The sequence below is a fragment of the Xenopus laevis genome, chromosome 7L, assembly GCF_017654675.1.
Source record: "Xenopus laevis strain J_2021 chromosome 7L, Xenopus_laevis_v10.1, whole genome shotgun sequence".
In the NCBI taxonomy this organism is placed as follows: domain Eukaryota; kingdom Metazoa; phylum Chordata; class Amphibia; order Anura; family Pipidae; genus Xenopus; species Xenopus laevis.
Window position 1 is genome coordinate 36,663,419 of NC_054383.1, and position 24,264 is coordinate 36,687,682.

Genomic DNA, 24,264 nt, shown 5'->3' on the forward strand with positions numbered 1-24,264 from the left:
TCTCCCCTCTGTCACCATCTCCTCCCCTCTGCTGCTCTCCCCTCTCCTGTCACTCTCACCTCTGTCGCTATCCCCTCCGCTTTGCCGCTCTCCCCTCTCCTGTCACTCTCCCCTCTGTCACTTTCCCTCTTCTGCCCTGTCGCTTGCCCTGTGCTCCCTTCCATTGCTCTCCCTTCTATGACCATGGCCCCCTACCACATATGGGCAGGTGGTGTAAGAGATGGCCGACCAGGTTTCCTAGAGCACCCAGTCGGCTTGGCCCAGCCCTGCCTAACCCAAGATAGTCAAATTTTTAACCCAACCGGTGGTCAACCCGTTGGTCACCACAGGTTTCAGGCCAACCTGCACATCACTACTTTGCACAGAACCAATAACCTGAATCAAAGTATATTATAATGGTGGTGTTTTTGTTTGCATTCATAATCACCTTCCAGCGATTCTGTACCTTTAAGAAGAAATAAACAGTAGATGACAGATATATTTGAAAATACAGGACAAATACAACAATTATTCAATGCTTTAATTTATTAGGCTTCAAAATATAATGCACTGCAATATGAAAACAACACAACATAACTTGAAAAGTGACTGGTATGGTGATAACTGAACAATGCTGTTAAAAGTGTATTGGACTATAAAGTTTGGTAAGGAAAGCGTTATTGTGAAATAGCCAAATGGTAACATAATTCTAAATATGGTGGCTGAAACTTCTGTTGAAAGAAAAAACATTAATAAAACAAGGGATATGTTTGCTAAAAAGTGTTCAGTGTCATTTTCTTATGTGTCCTATGGTTCTGTGCTTAACTCTTCTTGTGTCATTTAAAACAAACTTGTTCATTAAATTAAATTCAAGAACTTGTTTTTCCTGAATCTTGCGCTTTTATCTTTCGATCAGTCCTCTTAAATTACTCTTTTTTTCTATACAAGATACAACATACATGTTCTTTACAAAGTCAAATATACATATTTACAATTGCTGTCTCTTAATATGAACCATCTGTGACTTAGATGTACTGTGTACATGGAAAAAGAAAAAAAAAACTTAATATAGGTAATATATCAAAACATATTGCTAGTCATGCCAACGCAGCTGCAATTGTTAATAAATCTGTATAAAAGCAATAGCAAAAAAATAGTCATCTTATATTAAATATATCTTGTTATGACAAAAGAACATTCTCAATCTTTTTTTTTTCTTTTATGAACATAAGCTACAAACTTACAGTATTACCCTCCCTTTTTTTTTTTATTAATAAATGTGTTTATTTTACAGGTGTTTACAGTTTGGGAGATTGCTTTGATAGGCAGATTACAAAGATTATATTTACTTCTTGCATTATTTTGTAAAAGAAATTCAATGTGGAGCCCAGTTTGGCAATGACAAGATCATTCTAAGCCAGGAAGCCAAATGATGTCTGGACCTTCTGAATTGAGACATGGCCTATTCTACGATGATTTGAGGCTATCAGTAATATATAACTATTTATATATATATATATATATATATATATATATATATATATATATATATATATATATATATATATATATATATATATAATATTTATATATATATAAAATTTTATAAGATGGCTTTGTTCGGGTGGTTTCCCCTTATTGGAAGCCCAGTTAGTGATGACATTGGTCATTTGCTGAGCTTGTGCCTCATTCAGGGGGTAAAATGTTCTGATAACTTAGTTTCCAAGCTCTTACTGTAGGAGATCTCATGCCAAATGATTGAACAACAAGTGGAAAAATCCCTATCACGTCTTGTATCTGTTCCTCAATTTAGCAATGATTATAACAGAGGCAATACCAAGTGACCCATCGTAGTATGAGGGTTTCTTGTGTGCACCCAACAAGGCACAAAAGCAGCTACTTATAACAAAAGTGACCGGTGACAACCAGACTATGCATGGACACTACTATGGACATATTTGTAATTAACAGCCTTTTGTCTCAAAACAGAATGGGCAAGCCCCCACCACAAAAAAAAACGATTCTCTAATTTGCAAACTGTATCTACTTCTCATAGCAATCACCTTATAATACTCATTATGTTGTTATGACTGTTGATTTGTTCAGATAGCAATAAAGGCAAATGACTCCCATGAACACTGATGGCGCTTTTGAGCATTGAGCAGCACCATTATGAATGACGCTTCAAGATGGTTTTGTGCACAAATATTCTCTATAGCACACAGGATTTCCTATGGCTTATTATTAGGCATAGAATTTCTGTAAAAAAAAATGACAGTTTTCATTGCTTATTAATTAGTTCATATTGGTTGGTAAGAGCTGACTGACCAATGCCTGCACTCTACAGCTACAACTGAACTGCAGATTTTTACTCTGGAAAGATTCTGGGGGGGGATATACCCTCAGCTAAATAGCTGCAGAAGGGCATAGCCGAACAAACGTATTCAGCCTTGAGGCTTTTCTTGTTTTCCTGTAAAATAACGATTCTCTGTTGCCTTGAACTGCGTCATTTAGGCTGTTAAATATCTAAAGTAACAGCTGAAGTGAATATAAAAAAATATTTGTTGTTCCTCCTCTTGATTAAAAGGTTTGAAATAAAAATAAACGGGAAAATCTAAAATTTAGAACTTAAATAAAATATTTCAAAGGCAACAGGTTCAATATAAATTGTAAGAAATATGTCTTAACTTCATCATATATAAAGAAATCAGAGGGCCACTTCTTAAACCCAGAACTGACACATGTAAACCATATACCTCTATAAATAACTTTTATCTAATACATTCAGCAAAGGCTTTCGGTTAGCATCATTCCCACAAGCAAGGCTCCGTATGGATGTTTCCCGGTAATTCCGAACACAATCTTCTTTAGTAGAATACTAATTTTACGTAATTGCCTGGAAAAGTACCAAAGAGTTTGGTTCTTCTAGACGTACCTAGGTGGTAAAATATAGAACATTAGCAAACAAAACAATATTTTTATCCAGATCTACGGCTTTTCTTTTTAAAGGGATTTTTATGATGTTTTTATTTCTCAATTACACTGTTTTCACTGCAAATAATTCACTTTTCAATATAAAATTTCATTCCTGAACCAGCAAGTGTATTTTTTTTTTAGTTGTAATATTGGTGTGTAGGCGCCATCTCAAGTCATTTTGCCTGGTCATGTGCTTTCAGAAAGAGCCAGCACTTTTGGATGGAACTGCTTTCTGGCAGGCTGTTGTTTCTCCTACTCAATGTAACTTAATGTGTCGCAGTGGAACCTGGATTTTACTATTGAGTGTTGTTCTTAGATCTACCAGGCAGCTGTTATCTTGTGTTAGGGAGCTGTTATCTGGTTACCTTCCCATTGTTCTGTTGTTAGGCTGCTGGGGGAGAACTTGCATTAGAGCAGAGTGACTGAAGTCAATCAGAGCACCAGTCACATGACTGGGGACAGCTGGGAAACTGACAAAATGTCTAGCCCTATGTCAGATTTGAAAATTAAATATAAATAAATCTGTTTGCTCTTTTGAGAAACAGTTTTCGATGCAAAATTCTGCTGGAGCAGCACTATTAACTGATGTGTTTTGAAAAAACAATCCCTCCTACCCCCTGACGCAAACCATCCCAGCACCCCACCTCGGTGTCCTCAAATTTATCCCCCATGCCCCAGTCCAAGGCAGGATGTGGTCCTGGGCTGGGGCCTACTGGTTTTTCCCCCAGTGCCAGTTATTTGGCCAGAACAATGCATTATTGTATCCATCTGAACTAAATGGATAGCCACAGGTACTTGCACAGCAATGGGGGAGTTCTGTGATTATATTACATTATATATTATGTGACCAGAACATTTAAGTTGGCTGCTACAGGTATAGCCTGCTTTAGCCTAACATACCAAGTGAAAATATCTCACAACTTGTTATCCAAGTGCAGGTAATACATCATGAAAGTATCTTATTCAGTACTGCATTGATGAACAGAGAGAGATGAGATATTACTTCTAATTTTAGATGAAAACAAATGCTTTATTTCTTATTGAGCTTTGGTAAATACATTATAATGGGTATTGCCTAATATCCTTATAGACGACTTCCGCAGATATAATTAATAGACAGTGCTCAAAGAGACTCCGGCCTACTTCTTCCATTTTGTTGTTCACAGTTTGTCCACAAGCCACTTCAGGCTATGGTGAGAAATGGGTGTCAGGATTCTATTACACAAGGGCCATTCTATTTTTCTGCTACTTCCAAGAGGAGGAAAGTAGGAGCAATGAATATGCCAGGGAGGTAGGTATGCAGGTTCCTAACACACAGATATTGTACTTTGGGATGATAATTCAACTTACCTACAAACCAGCCATCGTCACATTTTTCCATAATATCAACAATGTCCCCTTCTCTGAGCTCCAGCTCGTCATCATTTTGGGGTGTATAGCTATACAAAGCCTGATAGGTATATCTAGATAGTAAAGAATAGAAACATTCACTTAAGTCAATGACACAGTGAGATTCACAATGAAAGAAACAATATCCACATGTATTTTCATACGTATATGCTACAATAATCAGGAGTGAAAATATACTGTATAACCGTCTACTAAGAAGGCAAGAGAAGAAATAGTGAGCCATACTCATAGAATAAGCCATAATATACTCTTGCAGCTCTTCTGCAATATACTGTAACATATACCTGCGATATACTGTAACATATACCTGCGATATACTGTAACACATACCTGCAATATACTGTAACACATACCTGCGATATACTGTAACATACCTGCGATATACTGTAACATACCTGCGATATACTGTAACACATACCTGCGATATACTGTAACACATACCTGCGATATACTGTAACAAATACCTGCGATATACTGTAACACATACCTGCGGTATACTGTAACACATAACTGTTGTATACTGTAACATATGCCTGCGATATACTGTAACATATACCTGCGATATACTGTAACATATACCTGCGATATACTGTAACATATACCTGCGATATACTGTAACATATACCTGCGATATACTGTAACATATACCTGCGATATACTGTAACATATACCTGCGATATACTGTAACATATACCTGCGATATACTGTAACATATACCTGCGATATACTGTAACATATACCTGCGATATACTGTAACATATACCTGCGATATACTGTAACATATACCTGCGATATACTAACATATACCTGCGATATACTGTATCATATACCTGCTATATACTGTATCATATACCTGCGATATACTGTATCATATACCTGCGATATACTGTAACATATACCTGCGATATACTGTAACATATACCTGCAATATACTGTATCATATATCTGCAATATATATACTGTAACATATTCCTGCAATATACTGTAATGTATACCTGCAATATACTGTAACATATAACTGCAATATCTATAGCATACAAAATCAAACAACTTCATAACAAACAGATGCAAATGTGCCACTATATATACAGTTGCTGTATGAATGTGGGATATGTTCCCATATATATATATACAATGCGCAACATATAATATATATAATAAAAACATATAATGAAATTAGACACACACAATGCATAATACATATATGAATATATGCGATACAGAGGCGGACATGAATACATCTGTGAAAAAGTATTGGTCTGAATAAAATGTGGCTGGATCGTACAACTGTTAATAAAAGCAGGGAGGGGGGTGCAACCTTCCACAATACAGGGAGCTGACATCATCCCAAGCCGGAAATTCCTCCTAGCAGCTGTGTGAATATGGTATACATTTCCAGGCTATGTGGCTACTAATCTCTCCTGCATACTGATATGCATTCTTCTCAGGCTCATGCAAGCAATGGAAAATATGAAATCATGTTGGAAAGCCAGGAAAGGACACAGCACTGACAGTGGTTCAGTAATAGTGTTATGTCAGGGGTTGTTTAAGGCATGCTGACATAATGCCTTGTTACATTCTGGTCCTTCTGAATCCCATGCCAATCAAGCAACGCACAAATACCTCAAGACTTCCTCAAAAAAGATTGTTCACCTTTAAATTAACTTTTAGTATGATGTGATGAAGATTAGGAGACAATTTGCAATTGGTTTTCGCTTTTTATTATTTGTAGTTTTTGAGTTATTTTTTATTCAGCAGCTCTCCAGTTTGTAATTATTTTGGCAATCTAGTTACTAGGGGGGTCCAAATTACCCTAGCAACCATGCATTGATTTGAATAAGAAACTGGAATATGAATAGGAGAGGCCTGGATAGAAACATGAGTAAAAAGTAAAAAAGTCGAAATAACAAGAAAAGTGTAGCCTTACAGAGCAGAGGATCAGTGATCACAGTTTGAAAGCAGGAAAAAGTCAGTAGACAAATGCAAATAATTCAAAAACTATAAAAAAAAAAATAGGCCTATTGAAAAACTGCTTAGAATTAGCCATTCTATAACATACTAAAGTTAACTTAAGCAGACCCACCCCTTTAAACACATTTTATCCTCACATCTAAAAAAATCTGCATTGCTCTTAAAAACTCTATCACTTTTTATTAGGGATGCTTGAATCCACTATTTTGGATTCGGCCGAATCCTCCGCAAAAGAATCGGCCGAATACCGAACCCTAATTTGTATATGAAAATTAACGGTGGAAAGGGGAAAACATTTTTTACTTCCTTGTTTTGCAACAAAAAGTCACGTGATTTCCCTCCCCGTCCCTAATTTTTATATGCAAATTCGGATTTGGTACGGCCGGGCAGAAGGATTCAGCCGAATCCGAATCCTGCTGAAAAGGCCAAATCCCGAAACCGAATCCTGGATTTGGTGCATCCTTACTTTTTATACAAAAAATGAATACAGATATGCATTAGTCAGTACCACTTCTCAGCAGTCTCGGTCAGATAATATTACACTTAGACCGGATATGAACATCGCTACCTGTTCTGGCTTATCTTAGAACTGTCAGATCCATTGCAAAGAAGAATCTACACTGCAGAAAGGTGGTAGCTGTGGGATATTCACCTTTAAATTTACTTTTAGTATGATGTAGAAAATGTTCTGAAACAATTTACATTTGTTTTTAGTTATTTAGCATTTTATTTGGTTTGTAATTTCACAATCTGGTTGCTAGGGTCCAAATTGCCCTAGCAACCATGCATTGATTTGGATAAGAGACTGGTTTATCAATAAGAGAAGGTCTGAATAAAAAGATGAGTAATAAAAAGTAGCAATAACAATACATTTGTAGAATTAAAGGGCTATTAAAAAAATGAAGAACAATTGAAAAGTTGCTAAGATTTGGCCATTCTATAACATAATAAAAGTTTGTTTAGAGGGAAAATATGAGAAAATAACACTTACGCATCCTGTGGCGTCTGGCTCCTTTCTAGGCTGTCCCTTCTGTGTTGCGCTTGAGGTTGCTGGGAAATGATTAAACATTGTTTATTGTCATAGGAAGAGACCTTGTGTCGATAGTCAAAAGGATGAGAGATAGTGCTGCAGTAACGGACAGATTTCTCTGCAATGCTTATTATCTCATTGCAAACAGCTTCCTGCCGTCAGGTCACACCACCATTAGACAGTCAAGTAAGAGGAAAATAAGAGACAGGGCATTCCCGATTGTAGTATATAATTTCAGAATACAACAAGAGTTGTAGATCCGGTTAAATCCATGGAGTGGAGTGCAGAGTATATCCAGGTAAGCATGGAAAAACAGGCAAGATACAGAATAAGGTAGAGTTTAGTACAGAGACTGACATAGCCGCAGAGCAGGATGCGTTTGGCACATTGCTGTTAAAAACAAAGATAAATCGAGCAAAGGAATACTTGGTGTGCAGCAGTCAATTCGTGCATTATCATGGTTAGGAGTTAGAGGGAAGGCATAGCAAGTGAAAGCACATCGTATTATTTGGGAACAGACAATAGTCAAACCTAGGCACCAGTGACCCCTCAATATCCAGTGGATCACAGGATCTCTTACCACATAACTCTTCTCAGACTCTGTGAGCTCTGGTCCTGTGCTCAGTGTGTGATGAGGACGCTGTGTCATTAAGCAAATTACAAGGGACATATTTAGCAAGGGTTATTTGGTTATACTAAGACATAAAGACAGATGCTACAAAATAAGACCCTGGCAAACTGCAGGGGAACCCTTTCAGTCCTGATGCTGGATGTTAACATTGAGGGTTATTTTATAGCAATATTTAGGGGGTTATTTATTAAAATACAAATGTTAAAATCTCGAAAAATTCATTAGAAAGCTCAAATTTTTAGAGGAAAAAAACTAAACATTTTCAAGATTTATTATATATTAAGCCCTGATGCTGCAAAAAGCCAGAATCCGAAAATCGGCCATCTCAGACCAGTCGAGGTCCTGTATAAGTCAATGGGAGAGGCATCTATCTCAATTTGAATTTTTTGTGGTCTGTGCTGGTTTTGCCCAAAAATCCTTTTTTCAGGGATTTTGGCCAGAAACTAGAAACATTTGAGCACAGTGTCGGACTGGCCCACCGGGATACCAGGAAAACTCCCGGTGGGCCCAGGTGTTAGTGGGCCCTCTTGTTTCTAAACATTTGGCCTATTTCATGGGCATTCCCTATTTCTTTATGGGGGAAAAATGCTTAATAATGGGAGATTATTGTAAGTATATATAAAAGACTAGGAGAATAAAGAGGTTGAGTGAGTAGCGGAGGAATAATAGTTTAGAAAGGTCCACTGTCTAAGGTTTTCTAGTGGGCTCACGGTTTTAGGTTTTCTGGTGGGCCCAAGCTCTAAGGTTTTCTGGTGGGCCCAAGGTCTAAGGCTTTCTGGTGGGCCCCTGGCATCCCAGTCCAACACTGTTTGAGCAATTCGGGAAAAAAGCCTGAAAAATTTGAGCATTTCCGATTTTCACTCGATTTTATCTCGTTTTCCCACCATCCGTTTAATTAACAAATAAAGATAAAATAGGGCATGGGAGTTTGGTCGTGGTTTTTTAAAATATAAGATGAATTCGGATTTTAGTAAATAACCCCCTAATTTTGATTTGATTTGCTCCCACACTCCAAAACTATACAGGGATTATTATTAGCTGCTAATAAAATTCACCATAGTATATGTATGTGATGGAATTTAGTGTACAATTATAGGAATCTTAGACTGTAAAGTCCATAGGGCCAGGGACCAGTCTGAATGATGTAGAAACTCTCTAAACTTTTGCGAATACAGTAGCACTATTTTAATAATAATAACAAGAAACTGCCAAGGCTTTGGGAACAGTTGATTAAGTGATTAGAGTGTGGGCACAAATCTTAAAGCAGCACGCTGCACCATCCACTCCTTTTGGGGAAGTATAACATGAAGCACAGACTATTCTACCAATTCTTATCTCAGCTATGTATATATTTCTACTCTATCTGTACACTAAATGGGGTCTAGAGTTCTTCTGAATTTACTAAATGGTCCAGATTGGCACATAAGATAATGGGGCAAATTCCCTAAACTGTGAAAATTCGCCAGCAGCCATCACAACACTTCGCCAGGAGTAAATTCGCTAGGACAACGCTAGTTCACTAAAGTGATAAAGTTGTGGCCAGGGTGCCGAATGTTGGTGAATTTTCATGCACTAGCGTTGCCTAATTTGCATACAGCGGGAAGTGATAAAGTTACATGGACGTATATGTTGCAGCAAATACATTACATTATTTACACAAGTCCAGGGAATCTTAATAAATAAAATAGAGTTGTTATAATGCCCTACACATGAGCCCAGTGTATAGTTTATGTTCCATATGTTAGAAAATGGAGGGGGGAACACGGTTACTGAAAACATTTTTTACAGACCTTTGCAGGCTATCACTCTGAAAAAAGGAAAAGCCCCCAGTGTTTTTTGTGGGACTTTTTGCACCAAAAATTGAGGAAGTCCTATGCACTCCATTGCATTCACCTGGTCTGAGCTGGCGAAGGCAAGTCTGGCGAATGAGGTAGCGTTCAGTAAAATCAGCATCTAACTGAATTTGCAGAGTTACGTCCATTCATCAGAGCGAAAATTCACCTGGCGTTAAGAGTGCGAAGCAACGCAAGGGTCTATCTCCTTCGCTAGCGAAGTGACGCCTGTGCCTGGTTCAAAATGGTGCCACGCTGGCGAATTTTCACCAGCGTTAGTCACTTCACCCTTTAGGGAATCTGCCCCAATGATTGCTTTGTACTCTGCTAAAAACAGCCAATTAGAATGAGCCTGCCAACTTGTCTTTGGACACTTGCCTTTTGACCTGTCCACCAGAACTATGAGACTGAACCCTTTTACGGCCTGTTTTTCCAAACATGGATCTCCATTAAGTGGAAAACCCTAAGTCCCAAGCATTCTGCAGACTAAAATATTTTATTTGATATCATCACAAGAATACAATAAGGTATAGAGGATGTCAATGAAAAACATAAAAATAAATGTTACAATGAACTCTAACAGAGATGTTTAATGAAACATGATGCCAATTGAAGACTAATGGAGTAGAAGTGTGAAGACTAGATGGTTCATCTTATTTTGTAAAGGACAGATGTTTTACATGTTATTACCCTGTGCCACTGGGATTATATTATTGCATTCTAAAAGGATTTGTCTGTTGGGAAGATAAACGATTAGTGGATAGATTTTGGTCCAGTTGAAAATGGGATAATTATACTGTATAATTAATCCTAGCTGACAATAACAATATTTGTCACAAAGGCAGAATATCGGACACATTTCATCCAGAAATGAAATCCCTGGTATAGTGTAACTGGGCTAAATGTCGTTGAGATAATTGTACTTATACGTATTATATATTGAACTTATTGCACCAGCCTAAAGTTTCAGCTTCTCAATAGCAGCAATGATCCAGGACTTCAAACTTGTCACAGGGGGTCACCATCTTGGAAAGTGTCTACGACACTCACATGCTCAGTGGGCTCTGATCAGCTGTTGAGAAGCTAATCTTAAGGTATCGTCGCAAATTATCAAGCAGAAAATGTGGTTGGCCTGTAATATAAGATGATGCTACAGGGCTGATTATTAAATTTTGATGCTAAATGCACTGGTTTCTGTGCTGTCATGTAGTAATTACCCATATTAATTACTAATCAGCCTTATATTGTGACATTTATATTCTATGTGTGCTGTATATTTTGAGTCGGTCCCTAAGCTTAGTAACTGACAGCAACATGGAGCATGTGCAGTGAATCAGCAGAAAAGAAGATGGGGAGCTACTGGGGTATCTTGGAGACACAGATCTAAAGGACTGTGGTTGCCTTGGGCTGGTACAGAAGCACAAAACATAATGTACAATATTTATAGCTACTTCTTTAGTTTAACATTCCTTGTCCTTTAAAGATAGTCAATAGGCTTGTATATGATGGCCAAATTTACAAGATTGAATAAACTTTAACAGGGCTGGATTGGGGCACATGTAGGAGTATTCCAGTATTGCTTACTAATATTTTTCAGTTGTAAATGTACCGAACAATAACATTGTTGCATATAAAACAACTATATTAATTTTATTGTTAACCAGAATAGGAGGAAATATGTAAACCTGGAATTGTAGTGCATTTATTCTTTTTATAACTAGTATAATCCTAGAATAGTTATTTGCATGGGCTTACCACAACAGAATTTGAGTTCAGGGTATTAACCGGGGAGCCTGTAATCATTACAGGACTTTTAGACGCCCTTCCTGTCTGTTCTCCGTCAGATCTGCAAGGCTAATGGAATGATGTAAACAAAATTGAAAATACAATGAGAATGGGATGAATAATGTCAGCACACTTAAGAAAATTCAAAGTCACAGCATACAAGGAGTCATGCCAAACAGAGGTCATATTTCACGATCATATTTCTACCATACACATTACTAGGTTTAAATATACAAAATGGCACATGCAAGAATAGCCATGGAAATGTATCCTCCTGTATCACAGCTATTGTACAGTAACAATCATATGCGTTAGCCAATCATTAGATCAGGGACAGCCAACTTGGAGCACTGATGTAAATGCCGAACTTCAGCTCTCAACATACGCTGCAGTTAATAACAAAATATAATGTGAAGGGAAGAAATGCTTCTATTTCAAAAAGTAATAATCAGTGTGTTTTTGCTAGAAGAGAAACACAAACATCACTGGACACACCAAGTAAGATTTTACTTAAGACAGTAAAGGAAAATCCAGGAGCCGATTTATTTTGGAGGCTTATTTGCATGGTCTTTGCAGTGACAGATCATGCAAAATCTATAGAACATTTGCAAATCTTTGGCACATGCCCTAATATGTACCTTGTAAGAGTAACAGCTATAGGATCCGTTATCCAGAAACCCGTTATCCAGTTGATTCCAAATTACGGAAAGGCAGTCTCCAATAGACTTCATTTTATCCAAATTTTTAAAAATGATTTTCTTTTTTTCTGTTGTAATAAAACAGTAACTTGTACTTACTAAGATATAATTAATCCTTATTGGAAGCAAAACCAGCCTATTGGGTTTATTTAATGTTTACATGATTTTCTAGTAGACTTAACGTATGAAGATCCAAATTATAGAAAGATCCATTATTGGGAATGCCCCGGGTCCCAAGCATTCTGGATAACACCTGTAGTAAGTATAAAACTAAGAAAAGTATAATTTGGAAGTGGCTGCTGACTTGGCATATTTGGAGGAACACTCAAAACATCTTCTAAAGACTGATGGTGGAAACCAAGTGTGCCCTTGGCAAATGCCCAGTTTTTAAAGTGGCCCTTGTCTGTTCAGCTATCTTGTTGAAGTGACAGGATGGCCAGTGACTACCTTAGGATGTGTAATAAGTTTCTAAAGCCTTAAAAAAACAGCAATCTATGAACAACAGGAGCTGATTTATGATGGTGACTTGGCATCTCCAGACCACGCAAGCAGCTTACTAGCCCTGCATCCAAGCTTTCCCAATGGCCTGTCTGACATCTGACCAAAAATCCTGTCGAGCAAGTACAGCATCAGCCCCAACTTTCAATATAACGTTTTACATATTGAAGTATTTTTTTACTATAATTCTCCTGCACACAAGTGTTATATTGAATAACTAGTTCACTAAATGAAAAACGTTTGCCAGGCTAAAATGTTGCAAGGTTGGATAGTTTACCAGCCCAGCTTGAAAAACTGTATTTGATGCCAATAGTATTAATAGGAAGATAAATAGACAGGTTTTTTTAAAGGTGGTAACTAGAGTGCGCCAAGCTCCCCTGCAAAAAAATCTTCAGAGGGGCCCAGCGCACTTTGATCCCCATCCTACTGCCCACTTCCCGCCTCTGCCAAGTTCACGCCCTGACTCTGCCCACTCCCCCACCCAGACTCCGCCCACTATGTGGCCAGTGCCGAGGGGAGGGCCTGAATATGAAGAGGTGTAATAAAAAGTTGCAATAACAATAAATGTGTAGCCTCAGCGAGCAATTGTTTTTAGATGGGGTCAATTACCCCCGTCTGAAAGCTGGAAAGAGTGACAAGTAAAAGGGAAAAAAAATTAAAAAAATATATATTTACGAAGAACAATTGGCCATTCTATAACATACTAAAAGGTGAACCGTCCCTTTAAGCACAGGGCTAATGATGACAAAACTGACTGACAAAGAACAGCAGCCACATTTTGCTCAGGGCCTACAAAGCAACATCAGAATGTATTTTTTTACAGGACAACAGTAAGAAAACAATTAGTACATCATCTTACAAATATGCAGAAATGTAAATATGTTCAGATCAAAATCAATGAGTGTACAATAAAGATCACCAGTGGTGCCAAACTCAAGAGTTGGGAACTATAACTCCCAGCATCCCCTCACAACAACTAATCTGATATTCCTGATCAAATCAGACTTTAAATATACTGTATTTCTCCTAAGCGATGCAGGGTTCTCAAATTTGTGGTTCAATAAGAGGATTCTGAAGTTTAACTATTCCTGCTACAGTCATGCCAATTTAAATCACGTTTGCCATATATTTAGGAATCCAATATACGTGCTGATCATACCACAGACTATGATTTCACGGGAAGTTGCAAGACTTTACATGCCCATTCAATGTGCAGAACAAATACTCGGTAGCAGGTAGTACATGCAATGAAAGGGGAGGGTGTTTCACTGGGATACAGGCAATGCAAGTTAGTATGTGCCATTGGGCAGAAATTTAACAGCACATTACCTGTGGCAAAATTACCCTGCCTTTAAGTCTGGGAGGTGGTTGGTATGTGACAGGACAAGAGGACAGCACATAAGGATAGACAGATATTGAGTCTGCAGTCTTTAAAGGAAAGAACTCTCGTCAGGTACAACATCAGAGATCAGAAAATCACAGATATTCAGTATTTTCAGCATGCTGTTAGCATATGGCCTATCTGTGTAGCAAATAATTGTTATGCACACACACAGTCACAATGTGCAGATTAACACAGAGGAAAGAGAGAGAGAGTCAAGTTAGTAGTCTTATTCCTAAGAGATGTATCACCAGGCAAATCCAATTCACTCACACTCTGAAAAAAGCACAGCCGCAAGGCTGATACACACTCGTGCAGTCTGTACCTTAGGGAAATTGCACTCATTTCCCTTCATTTCTTCTTGGCCACTATTTACAATGCTAAGAAGCTCCTTACACAACTGGTTTTCCTCATATGAATCTGAAGTTGTTTTACTTGCTGGGGTCACCCCATGAGTTCTGCGGGGTGGGATGGGGGCCTTTGTCATTGTATAAGTGGGGATTCTGAGATCATTCGGCTCACCATTGGCTACTGGGCCAGCATCACCCCTTAACTTGTACTGATTGCGTAAAACGTCGCTCAGTTCAGAAATCAAATCATTCTGAGCAAACGGCACAGGTGAGTCTCCGTAACTGGAGCCTGACAATTTTTCTTCACTAACAGGAGAAATAACGTAACTTATTCGCGTTGCAGACTGAGGCCTAGATGGATATGTAGGCAATGGAGACATGGCGGAGTTTGGGGTGGAATTCCCCGAGACATTACAATTATGGAGACTGACAGATGGTGTAACGGATAATGTGGGACTGGCTGCCACAGATGGGGTGATATAGTCTATGGTACAAAGCATAGCTTCAGGTAGAGGCGGCACAGGAGGGGTGACAGTGGGACTGTTATTGCGGGATACACCCATTGTCAGAGAAATCCATTCAGATGTGATAGCCTGCACCTCTGGAGAGAAGGCTCTGCGTATAGCAGTGGGTGGAGTAGTAGTGCGTGGCCTGGTACAGCCAGAAAACTTCAAAGGAAAAAAGGAGAAATAAAACAAAAGTAGAAATGAAATTTCTGGAAATCAAAATCAGATTTTTAAACTTTAAGTAATAATGTATTTGGGGGGGGTAACCAGTTTGGCTTGATGAAAACACATGCATGTATTTCCAAAGGAACACTGTTAATTATCATTGCTGCTATCATAATACAGCAGAATGGAAAGACAAGATGAGAGCTACGCCTCTGTACACAAAGCACTGGGCAATGGCATTTAAGAATATTCAATGCCAAAAAACCTTGGTTTATTATAACATCAATTATCCACATTATGTCATTTGAAGGGATAAAGTCTGGTGCCAAATGGGCAATATAAGTTTTCACTAAATCCACCACCTTCAGCAGTTGCATAACTAGATGTTACTGGGCCCCACAGCTAATAATTTTTCAGGTCCTCAAAATGTCTAGAGATTGACCTGTTTTACCAATATTTATTGAAATTGTTTATGAATTAGGGCTTCATGTGGCCTCTATACCTCCTGGGCCCCCAGCAGCCGCAGGGTCTGCTTCCTCTGTAGCTACACCCCTGACCTTCAGCATTATCATTTAATTTGGGGCTTTGCTTAAAAAAATGTATCCCAAGCTGTGGGGCTACCTCCGTGGGGGACATGGAACAGCATCAGGGTGGCTCAGGCTAAATTCTTCTTAGGATAAGAATTTTTGAGAATGTTTATTTTCTCTTCTAGATACCCCTGAAAGCCCAGTTTGATGGTCAATTAGGATGAGATCTGGTTTTGCTTCCCTAGACATTGTTAGAACTATGGCTGAATGATTGATAAACCACTGGTTTTCATATATCTGTAAACTTTGTTTGAGGTGAAGAGGACTTTGAAGCAGGTTGGACATCCATGGGGGACTTGAACTGGAAAAGTCTGATAACTATTGCTTAGAGTCACAGAAACCTTATGGACACTTAAATGGCCCATCGAACAAAGGCTAAGAAAACCCTTACAAAAAAAAAAGCATATCTTCACTACACAACTGAAGTTAGATGACTCACTTACATAGGTAGATATCAATTAAGAGCAAAATTTTGGTTCTGGAAATCTGAAAATGCATAGTATATCTGCAGTGCCATATTGCATGTAAAATATATTTCTTCAGGATTACCATTCCTTTTTAATGTCAAGATTTGTCTTAATCTCAGAATAAAAACTGTCCCAAACATAAATGAGCACTTCCAACTTCTCAATTTTAAAATGCTTAAAAATGTATAATTAAATTGGAACTACGTCTACATTTTTCTGCATAATTAAATATATATTTTAATATTTTATATATATATCTATATCTATATATATATATATATATATATCTATATATATATATCTATATATATATATATATGAACAGAAGATCAGCACTCTCTGTAATCAGATGAAAAAAGTGTGTACATTTATTATACACAATATTACATCTTATCTGACGTTTCAGTCCCACATGGGGACGTGTTAAAGCTATATACCCACCCCCTTAGGTGAATTTGGGTACCAAAATGATGTCATAAGTCCATATAGGGATGTCATATTGGCGTCATTTTGGCGCCCAAATTCACCTAAGGGGGTGGGTATATAGCTTTAACACTCATACTGCACGGTATCCTTGAGAAAGGTCCCCATGTGGGACCGAAATGCCTGGGTGCTGTCAAATGTATTGTAGATAGTAGTTCCCCAAGATTGACACACTCCAGGGCTTCATAATGCAGCTTAGAAAAGAAAATTTATTGTCAACGTTTCGGTCCCAAATACATTTTCTTTTCTTAACTGCATTATGAAGCCCTGGAGTGTGTCAATTTTAGGAACTACTATCTACAATACATTTGACAGCACCCAGGCATGAAGAGAACGCTTGCCTGGAGTTCACCACAGCTGTAACTTTATATATACATATATGTCCAAAAACGTAACGCACACCATCCATCAGTTAGTTAAAGATTAGATCATCTACATGGGTGCTACCTTAAAAAAGCTATATTATCCACTATCCAAGACGAAAGGTGCACACCAGGATTTTTAATAAATTAAAACTTCATGTTTATTAAATAAATTAAAATAGAACCGGCCAATTTTTCGGTCTGTCTCTAAGACCTTTATCAAGACCAGTCTTTAAAATAAAAAACCTGGTGTGCACCTTTCTTCTTGGATAGTGAATATATATATATATATATATATATATATATATATATATATATATATATATATATATATATATATATATATAATCCAAAAAGTTCCTAACGCAAACCGTTAGAGTGCAATAACTGGGTGCTACCTTCAATGGCTGATTGTACACTTTGTAGAAACGAAGATGCACACAAGACCCTCAACTTCAAGTCTAGATAAAGGTCTTAGATTTAGACCGAAACGTTGACCGACTCTTTTTTAATGTAAATTAATAAAAATTGAATTTTAACCTTTTTGCTAAATCCTGGTGTGCATCTTCGTTTCTACAAAGTGTATATATATATATATATATATATATATATATATATATATATATATATATATATATATATATATAATTCTGTACAACAACTGGTTTTTGTGCTCTGCTGAAACATTGTAGGAGCCGGAACCCTACAGCCACCATGGACTCCACTTGCATTTTCTTCACAGGTCTGTTAATTAACTAGCTTTTTTTTATACTGTTTCAAGAGTCAGCACCAGCAGGGAGGGACAGATCCTTTTTTACATTTTAAATGAATGTAAATTGGAAAGCTGTTGATAATTATTTTTTTCATCAAGTAAAAAGAAAACCATCTGGGGTGTGGTTCCTTTTCCAAGTGCATGGTCAGAAAGGATCCAAACTGTCTGGTGGAGCTCAGAAGAAATGAAATATAATGCCTCTCACCTGCCACTAAAGACTGCTTAGAAATTCTTCTTTTCTCTACACTAGCCACACAAACCAGTTATAAAAGCACACAACCTCTATAGGTGCCCTATGAAATTCAATTGTAAGCAGCGGTTACCTGTGGGGAAGCACTAGTACTTCTGTTTGGTGAATAAGAAACTGGAAGGTCCATGTAATCTGCTGAATTCTTCAGTCGTGGTCTTTTCACAACCTCAATGTAGCTGACTGGAAATATTCCCTGACGGCTTGTTCCAGAGATCTTGCCTTCATACCAATTTTCATCAATTCTCCGAATCAGTGTAATTCTCTCACCCTTGTATTTAAGAGCAACACATTAATGGAGAACTAAGTGATGTATTTCTAAAACGGCTTTCTACAGCAAAATGTTTTAGTACCACCAAAGCCTGCTGGGAATGATGGCACTTGCAGTTCAGCTACATCTGGAGGGCTACAGCCTGTCATTCCTGTACCAAAATAACATTATTTGCACTATTTTCTCAGCAGCACTTAAAGTGCATTCCTCACATTCTTGGAACTTTCCTAATGTCTTACATTTAGTAAAGATATGACAGAAATGTATAAATATTTATTCTGGTGGAAACAAAGTGTTATTTTAAGTGTAATGTTTAGTTTTACTTTTGTTAACATCAGCATAAAAGTGACTACATCATTGATTATATACTTTCAGATTTCACTTTGCCATGAAAATTGATAATAATGTAGTATAATTTTGTATTGTACAATTTGAAATGACAAGTGGCATAATAATACTAACTATCCAGATTATTGTAATGCAGCTCTTCAAGCAATTAGCTTCCCCAATTCCCCAAGCGTCTTACACACATTGTAGTGAATTACCTTCTTAAATGACATTTCCACAGCAGTGTCTCCATTAAAGTTAAACTTGGCAACAGCGTCTCCATATTCCAAAACCTGCAGCGGCGAAGCTTTCCTTGGCTGAGCTTTCTCTGTTTCTGGGATTACCTACAAATAGTTGCAATTTTATGTATACTGTAAATATTCAGGTTATAGAGTCATTGACATTCATCTTGTGAGAGATATACTAATAACCTTTATTTTTTTTCTGCAGTTTTTTAGGGGGGAGGGGAATCCAATAAATGGGGCAGAGAACATTCCTTTTCTGCATGTTTTCATGTATGAGTTTCCTTATTGCTAGTCCCAGGTGAGTCATTCTCTACCGGAAGGAGCTACAGAAGCCACATATTTATGAGCATTAGTAGTGGTCGTGTAGTTGTACTCTCTGAAGAAGGCCCCTGGGACGTGAACATGGCTGCTACAAAGGCATTTGTAGAATGTTGGCTACAGCCTCTTTTGCAGGGATGTGCTGCACCTCAGTGATGATGGTGCAGCTGTTTTGAGAAAAAGGATGGATATAAGGTTGAAGGGGATTTGAAATTAGATATGGAGGCAGTGAGTAGATATAGGTTAGATGGGGCCTGGGCATAGTATGGAAGAAAGAGATGAGATGGGGGTTAGCCTATGTGATAAAGAGAACCAGAACTCAGACTCTAAGGTTGTAGTACAGTCCATTATCCGGAAACCCATTATCCTGAAAGCTCAGAACTACTGAAAGGCTTTTTTCCAGAGGCTCCATTGTAATCAAATAATCCAATTTTTTTAAATGATTTCCTTTTTTCTCTGTAATAATAAAACAGTACCTAGTACTTGATCCAAACTAAGATATCATTAATCTTTATTGGAGGCAGAACCAGCCTAATCGGTTTATATAATGTTTATATAATACATGATTTTCTAGTAGATTTAAGGTATGAAGATCCAAAATACCGAAAGATCCATTATCCAGAATACCCAAGGTCCCAAGCATTCTGGATAACAGGTCCCATACCTGTACTGGCATACATAAACAGTGTAAACACTGGAAGCAGTATAACATACATGTCCACTAGTGGAAGAAGCTTGACATGTAAATTCGGTGATTAATGTCATTGGATAAGCAATATGATGTCACCTTTATGGCTGAAACATGGCTGAATGAATTGCATGAATGGGCAGGAATTACTGAAGGCTAGATTTGGCTTTAAAAGGACAGAGTAAATGGGAAAGAAGGCTTTTTTCTGGTAACATAATTTGAAACTTTCCTGACAGTCAAAAAAGTGTTAAGAATAATCTGAACTGGGGAATGCTGATGGGTTCACAGACATTACAATCTTATTTTCACAATCAAATGCGGGCAATGCTCAACTATAACTCACCGCTTGTTGTAGCGTCTCGTGCTAGCTGCTGGTCCCCTGCCAGGGACCCACTTATAACTCCAAGAAATACTCGCTGCAGCACTTCGAATCCTGTGAAAAGTGATTTATTGTGCCAACAAACTAGGCAAGGCTTGAGAAGGGGCGTTGGCCCGAAACGTTGCCTCGTTTGTTGGAACTATAAATCGCTTTTCACAGGATTCGAAGTGCTGCAGCATGTATTTCTTGGAGTTACAATCTTATATTCAGTTCCAAATCGTGTTAGTTGAGCAAAACAAAGTTTACTTTCACTATATAAGTTAAATCTTGTTTCCTTCACAACAATACAACAAGAAGGCAAATAACAATTTAGTGGCATTGGCATTAAGGCAAATCTTTGGATCATCCTAAAATCTTGTGTATGGGCCAAAAAGCAGGACCTGATGCCCATGCTAAGCTGTAGACAGGGGGGGGGGTGATATGAGGGGTGCAGTGACAACTAGGATTACTATTTAACGGAGGGAATCCTCTGCATACACTGAGCACACTGAGTCTACAAACTGTTTTAAAAGGTTAAGGTAAAAACAAAAACATGACAATATTGTGAGTACATTGACTACATTTTATTTATAAACATATATATTTACCTCAATATATGATATTGGGAAGATTCCAACTCTGCCATGATGCTCTCCTTCAAACCAGTTCTCGTCTATTTGCCTATAAATGTAAACCAAGTCTCCCTTCTGAAGGGGTAGCTCCCTACACAGAGAAAATACATTCATTAACAACAGCCACAAGGAAATGTAAAAGTCCAAACTTACTTCTACAGACCCCGACACACAGTTTAAACTACATTATTTGCTACTATAGAAATGACTTGCACTTAGATTATAACATTTTCTAACTGTACTTGATGAACTGCAACATAATCTAATATGAAAGACAGTAAGTCATGTTTGAGTAATATATAAGGAAAACAAACTACTGTCTATATTATTGTTATTATATTATTAGTTGCTGCTATTGCATATTCCATATTCTATGTGAAGTAGAAAAATAATGTGTACATCCTGAACACGGAATTGTCATCTGTTATATAAAGTAGAAAGTAAGGAGTTTGTAAGAGTGTCAGACAGGGATGTTTTTATCCAGGACAAAACATAATAGATTCAATCTGCTATGATTTGAGCAAAGCTATTTCCCCCCTTAGCAGATTTCCATAACTCCTTCATGCTAAATTTATATGCAAATGACACATATATTCCAAAAAGCATACCCTGTGTGTCTTTGAATAATGTAAATTAGAATTTTAACAATTCTACAGCTGACCGGGCCCTCCTCGCACTCCTGTGTGTGCATACGCAGTGATGTCACACGCGGGGGGTGACAAGAGGGGAGAGCGGGAGAACTCGGATTAGGGGTAGGCAGAAGACTCTTTAAAAGGTTTCTGGCCAGCACGCCCCCCCCCCAATCATTGCACCCTAGGCAGCAGGCCCAGACTGGCAATCTGTGGGTTCTGGCAAATGCCAGAGGGGCTGCTATAAGGTGCCCATTTTGCTTCCCTGAAAATTTAAAAAACTGCTGGAAATTCATGAAACGCATGAAGTCAATGGGCATTTTTTCATGGTGATCTTTTCCTACAAACACTGTCAAAGTCAATATTTTCATAGCAATTCATGACAAGTTAGTGGATGCTTTTTTGGGGTCAAAATGCTAAATATTAGCAGTTGTTGAAATGTTGAATTTCGCCCTAAGTCCATGCCTGGCAAAAAATGTCACTCATCACAAATGAAGCTGGAGAAAAAGATATTGTGCTAATGATGTACTTACTTCAGAGACTGTGCTTTAAAATCATACTTGGCTCTTGCCTGCTTCATCTATAATAAGAAGAGACAACTGGTTATTTTACTAAAAGATAATTGGACAAATTGACAGTGGAATGAAAGCGACCTGCTAAAAGTATTCAGAATGGCAGGCCCTAATCACTATGCTATGCTGCCAACATTGTAATAAAAATGGCTAATTAGTTAATGGCCATTGGTTATCTATCTACATTCCTCCTTGATATACATGGCTCCTGGAATGTGAAACTGTGCAAAGGAGAATACTCACTCAAGCTATTGGTGTTCCTACTTGAACAGAATAAAATCAATTTATAAAGAACTACAATAAAATAAAAGTGACAAAAGACTTTTGAGACACCTAAAGAATTCCTAAAGTGACCTAGAAATATATACGAGATCTTAAATAAAAATTCTGGATCTGCAAATAAATTTGGGGGGAATTAATTTATTTACTTAACAGGGTAGTTCACTTTTAAATTAACTTTTAGTATGATGCCGACTGCTATTCTGAGACAATGTGCAATTGATCACTTTTATCGTTTGTGGTTTTCAAATTATTTGACTATTTACTCCCAGTTCTCCGGTTTTTATTTAAAGCAGTTATCTTTTTCTAGGGTCAGTTTACCATAGCAACCAGGTAGTGGTTTGAATAAGAGACTAGAAGATGAATACAGAAAGAAACAAAGGGTTTTTTTGGAGGTCAGTGAACCCCACCTGGAACCTGGAGAAAGAGGCAAAAGAAGCAGGCAAATAATTTGAAAACTTTAATAAGAAATGAAGACCAACTGAAAAGTTGGTAAATAGGACACTCTGTAACATACTAAAAGTTAACTTATGTATCCTTTTAATTCTTCCACTCATAGCATTCCAACATAACATTTCAACATTGGTTTGTTTTAACAGGCAAGAAAAAAATAGTAGACTGTTAGTAGCCACAACATGCTGACAGTAATTTGAGGAATGACACATATTAGTAATATGAACACACAAGAGAATGATCATGAGAGGTTATGAATCAGTAAGACACCACAGACACCAGTTATTATATGAATTTACATGAAATGGAAGCATGCAGAGAGCACCGTTACCATAATTCCCCAGCCAACATGCTGTCACATCAAGTTTGTCCCTTGCCCCTCTACAAGCCAAATTAGATAGGAAGCAAATCTACACAGGTCTAAGTGGCAGCATTCTCGTTACTAATGATTGGCTACATTAAGAAGACGTGAATGGAAAATATTGCTTGGGATCAAGCAGCAGGTTGAGGTTACTAGGACAGACCTCAGACCGAGATCTCCTTTTTGATGAATCGCCTACATTAAGAAGGTCCCCAAATCGCTCATTAGTAATAAACTGATGATGTGATGGGACAATCCCACTGTGCCTTCTGGCGGCAATATCAGCTTCTTCTTGCTCACGCTTAAGTCTTCTCTGATCCTCTATAAGTTTCTAAGATAAAATTGCATAAAACGGTCTGTGAATCACCTGTGTGATGGCATGGGCAACACAAATTAGATGATACCACAACATAAGCTAATTATGTTACACAGTGTTTAGATAATAAAGGGAAATTCATCAGGCTGTTATAAAATAAAAAAAGAATACTATGTATATATATATATATTTATATCTATTTGTTACTGTGGCACACTAAAGAACTAGCAAAAGAAGATAATCTGTCCATTGTTCAGTAGTAGACAACCAATGACTATCCACCCGTTAGATGTCATAAGTAGTCCATTCTCATGCCTTGACTAGATCTACCCCCATCTGCTGTTATTGGGTCTGTACCCACCAAAATCATAGAAATTAAGCAGAACTTTACACCCTTAAAATATAGGCAATTTCACATTCAGCATCCTCTAAAAAAGCCCTTTTTTCAGGTTAACTCAATGAGGAGCCAGCATTGCACATTGAGGAACTTTGAGCCTTTTGTGGCCCAGGCATTTAGTATTTCACCAGGCAGGAAACAAAACACTCCAAATCAACCCCTTTCATTTTTATGGCAATTGCCTGCAAGTTCTAGTATACTAGATTGTAACTAGGTTGCTAGGAGATTGTCCCTTGAAAACACTGAAACATTCATATTTTCTTTACTGTTTTTTCAAGCCCATTAAAG

The 24,264-nt window shown here is 37.7% G+C and overlaps 1 protein-coding gene across 11 annotated transcripts in view; it reads right to left on the reverse strand.

Annotated features, from left to right (window-relative positions):
• Window positions 1-507: 507 nt before the first annotated feature.
• The window catches only part of sorbs1.L (sorbin and SH3 domain containing 1 L homeolog), a 96,846-nt gene continuing 73,089 nt past the window's right edge, over window positions 508-24,264 (reverse strand). For 4 of the 11 annotated variants that reach the window (XM_041568785.1, XM_041568784.1, XM_041568790.1 and 1 more), the window contains 12 exons: window positions 23,427-23,594; window positions 22,132-22,178; window positions 20,946-21,060; window positions 18,947-19,072; window positions 18,207-18,401; window positions 14,517-15,209; window positions 14,140-14,238; window positions 11,585-11,683; window positions 7,947-8,006; window positions 7,328-7,518; window positions 4,306-4,418; window positions 508-2,914 (listed from right to left, as the gene is read on the reverse strand). In XM_041568785.1, coding sequence (XP_041424719.1) covers window positions 2,847-2,914; window positions 4,306-4,418; window positions 7,328-7,518; window positions 7,947-8,006; window positions 11,585-11,683; window positions 14,140-14,238; window positions 14,517-15,209; window positions 18,207-18,401; window positions 18,947-19,072; window positions 20,946-21,060; window positions 22,132-22,178; window positions 23,427-23,594 — 1,974 coding nt within the window. In that variant the 3' untranslated portion in view covers window positions 508-2,846. The remainder of the gene's footprint in view (window positions 2,915-4,305; window positions 4,419-7,327; window positions 7,519-7,946; window positions 8,007-11,584; window positions 11,684-14,139; window positions 14,239-14,516; window positions 15,210-18,206; window positions 18,402-18,946; window positions 19,073-20,945; window positions 21,061-22,131; window positions 22,179-23,426; window positions 23,595-24,264) is intronic. The other 7 variants (XM_041568793.1, XM_041568789.1, XM_041568787.1 and 4 more) reach the window with 4 other exon arrangements.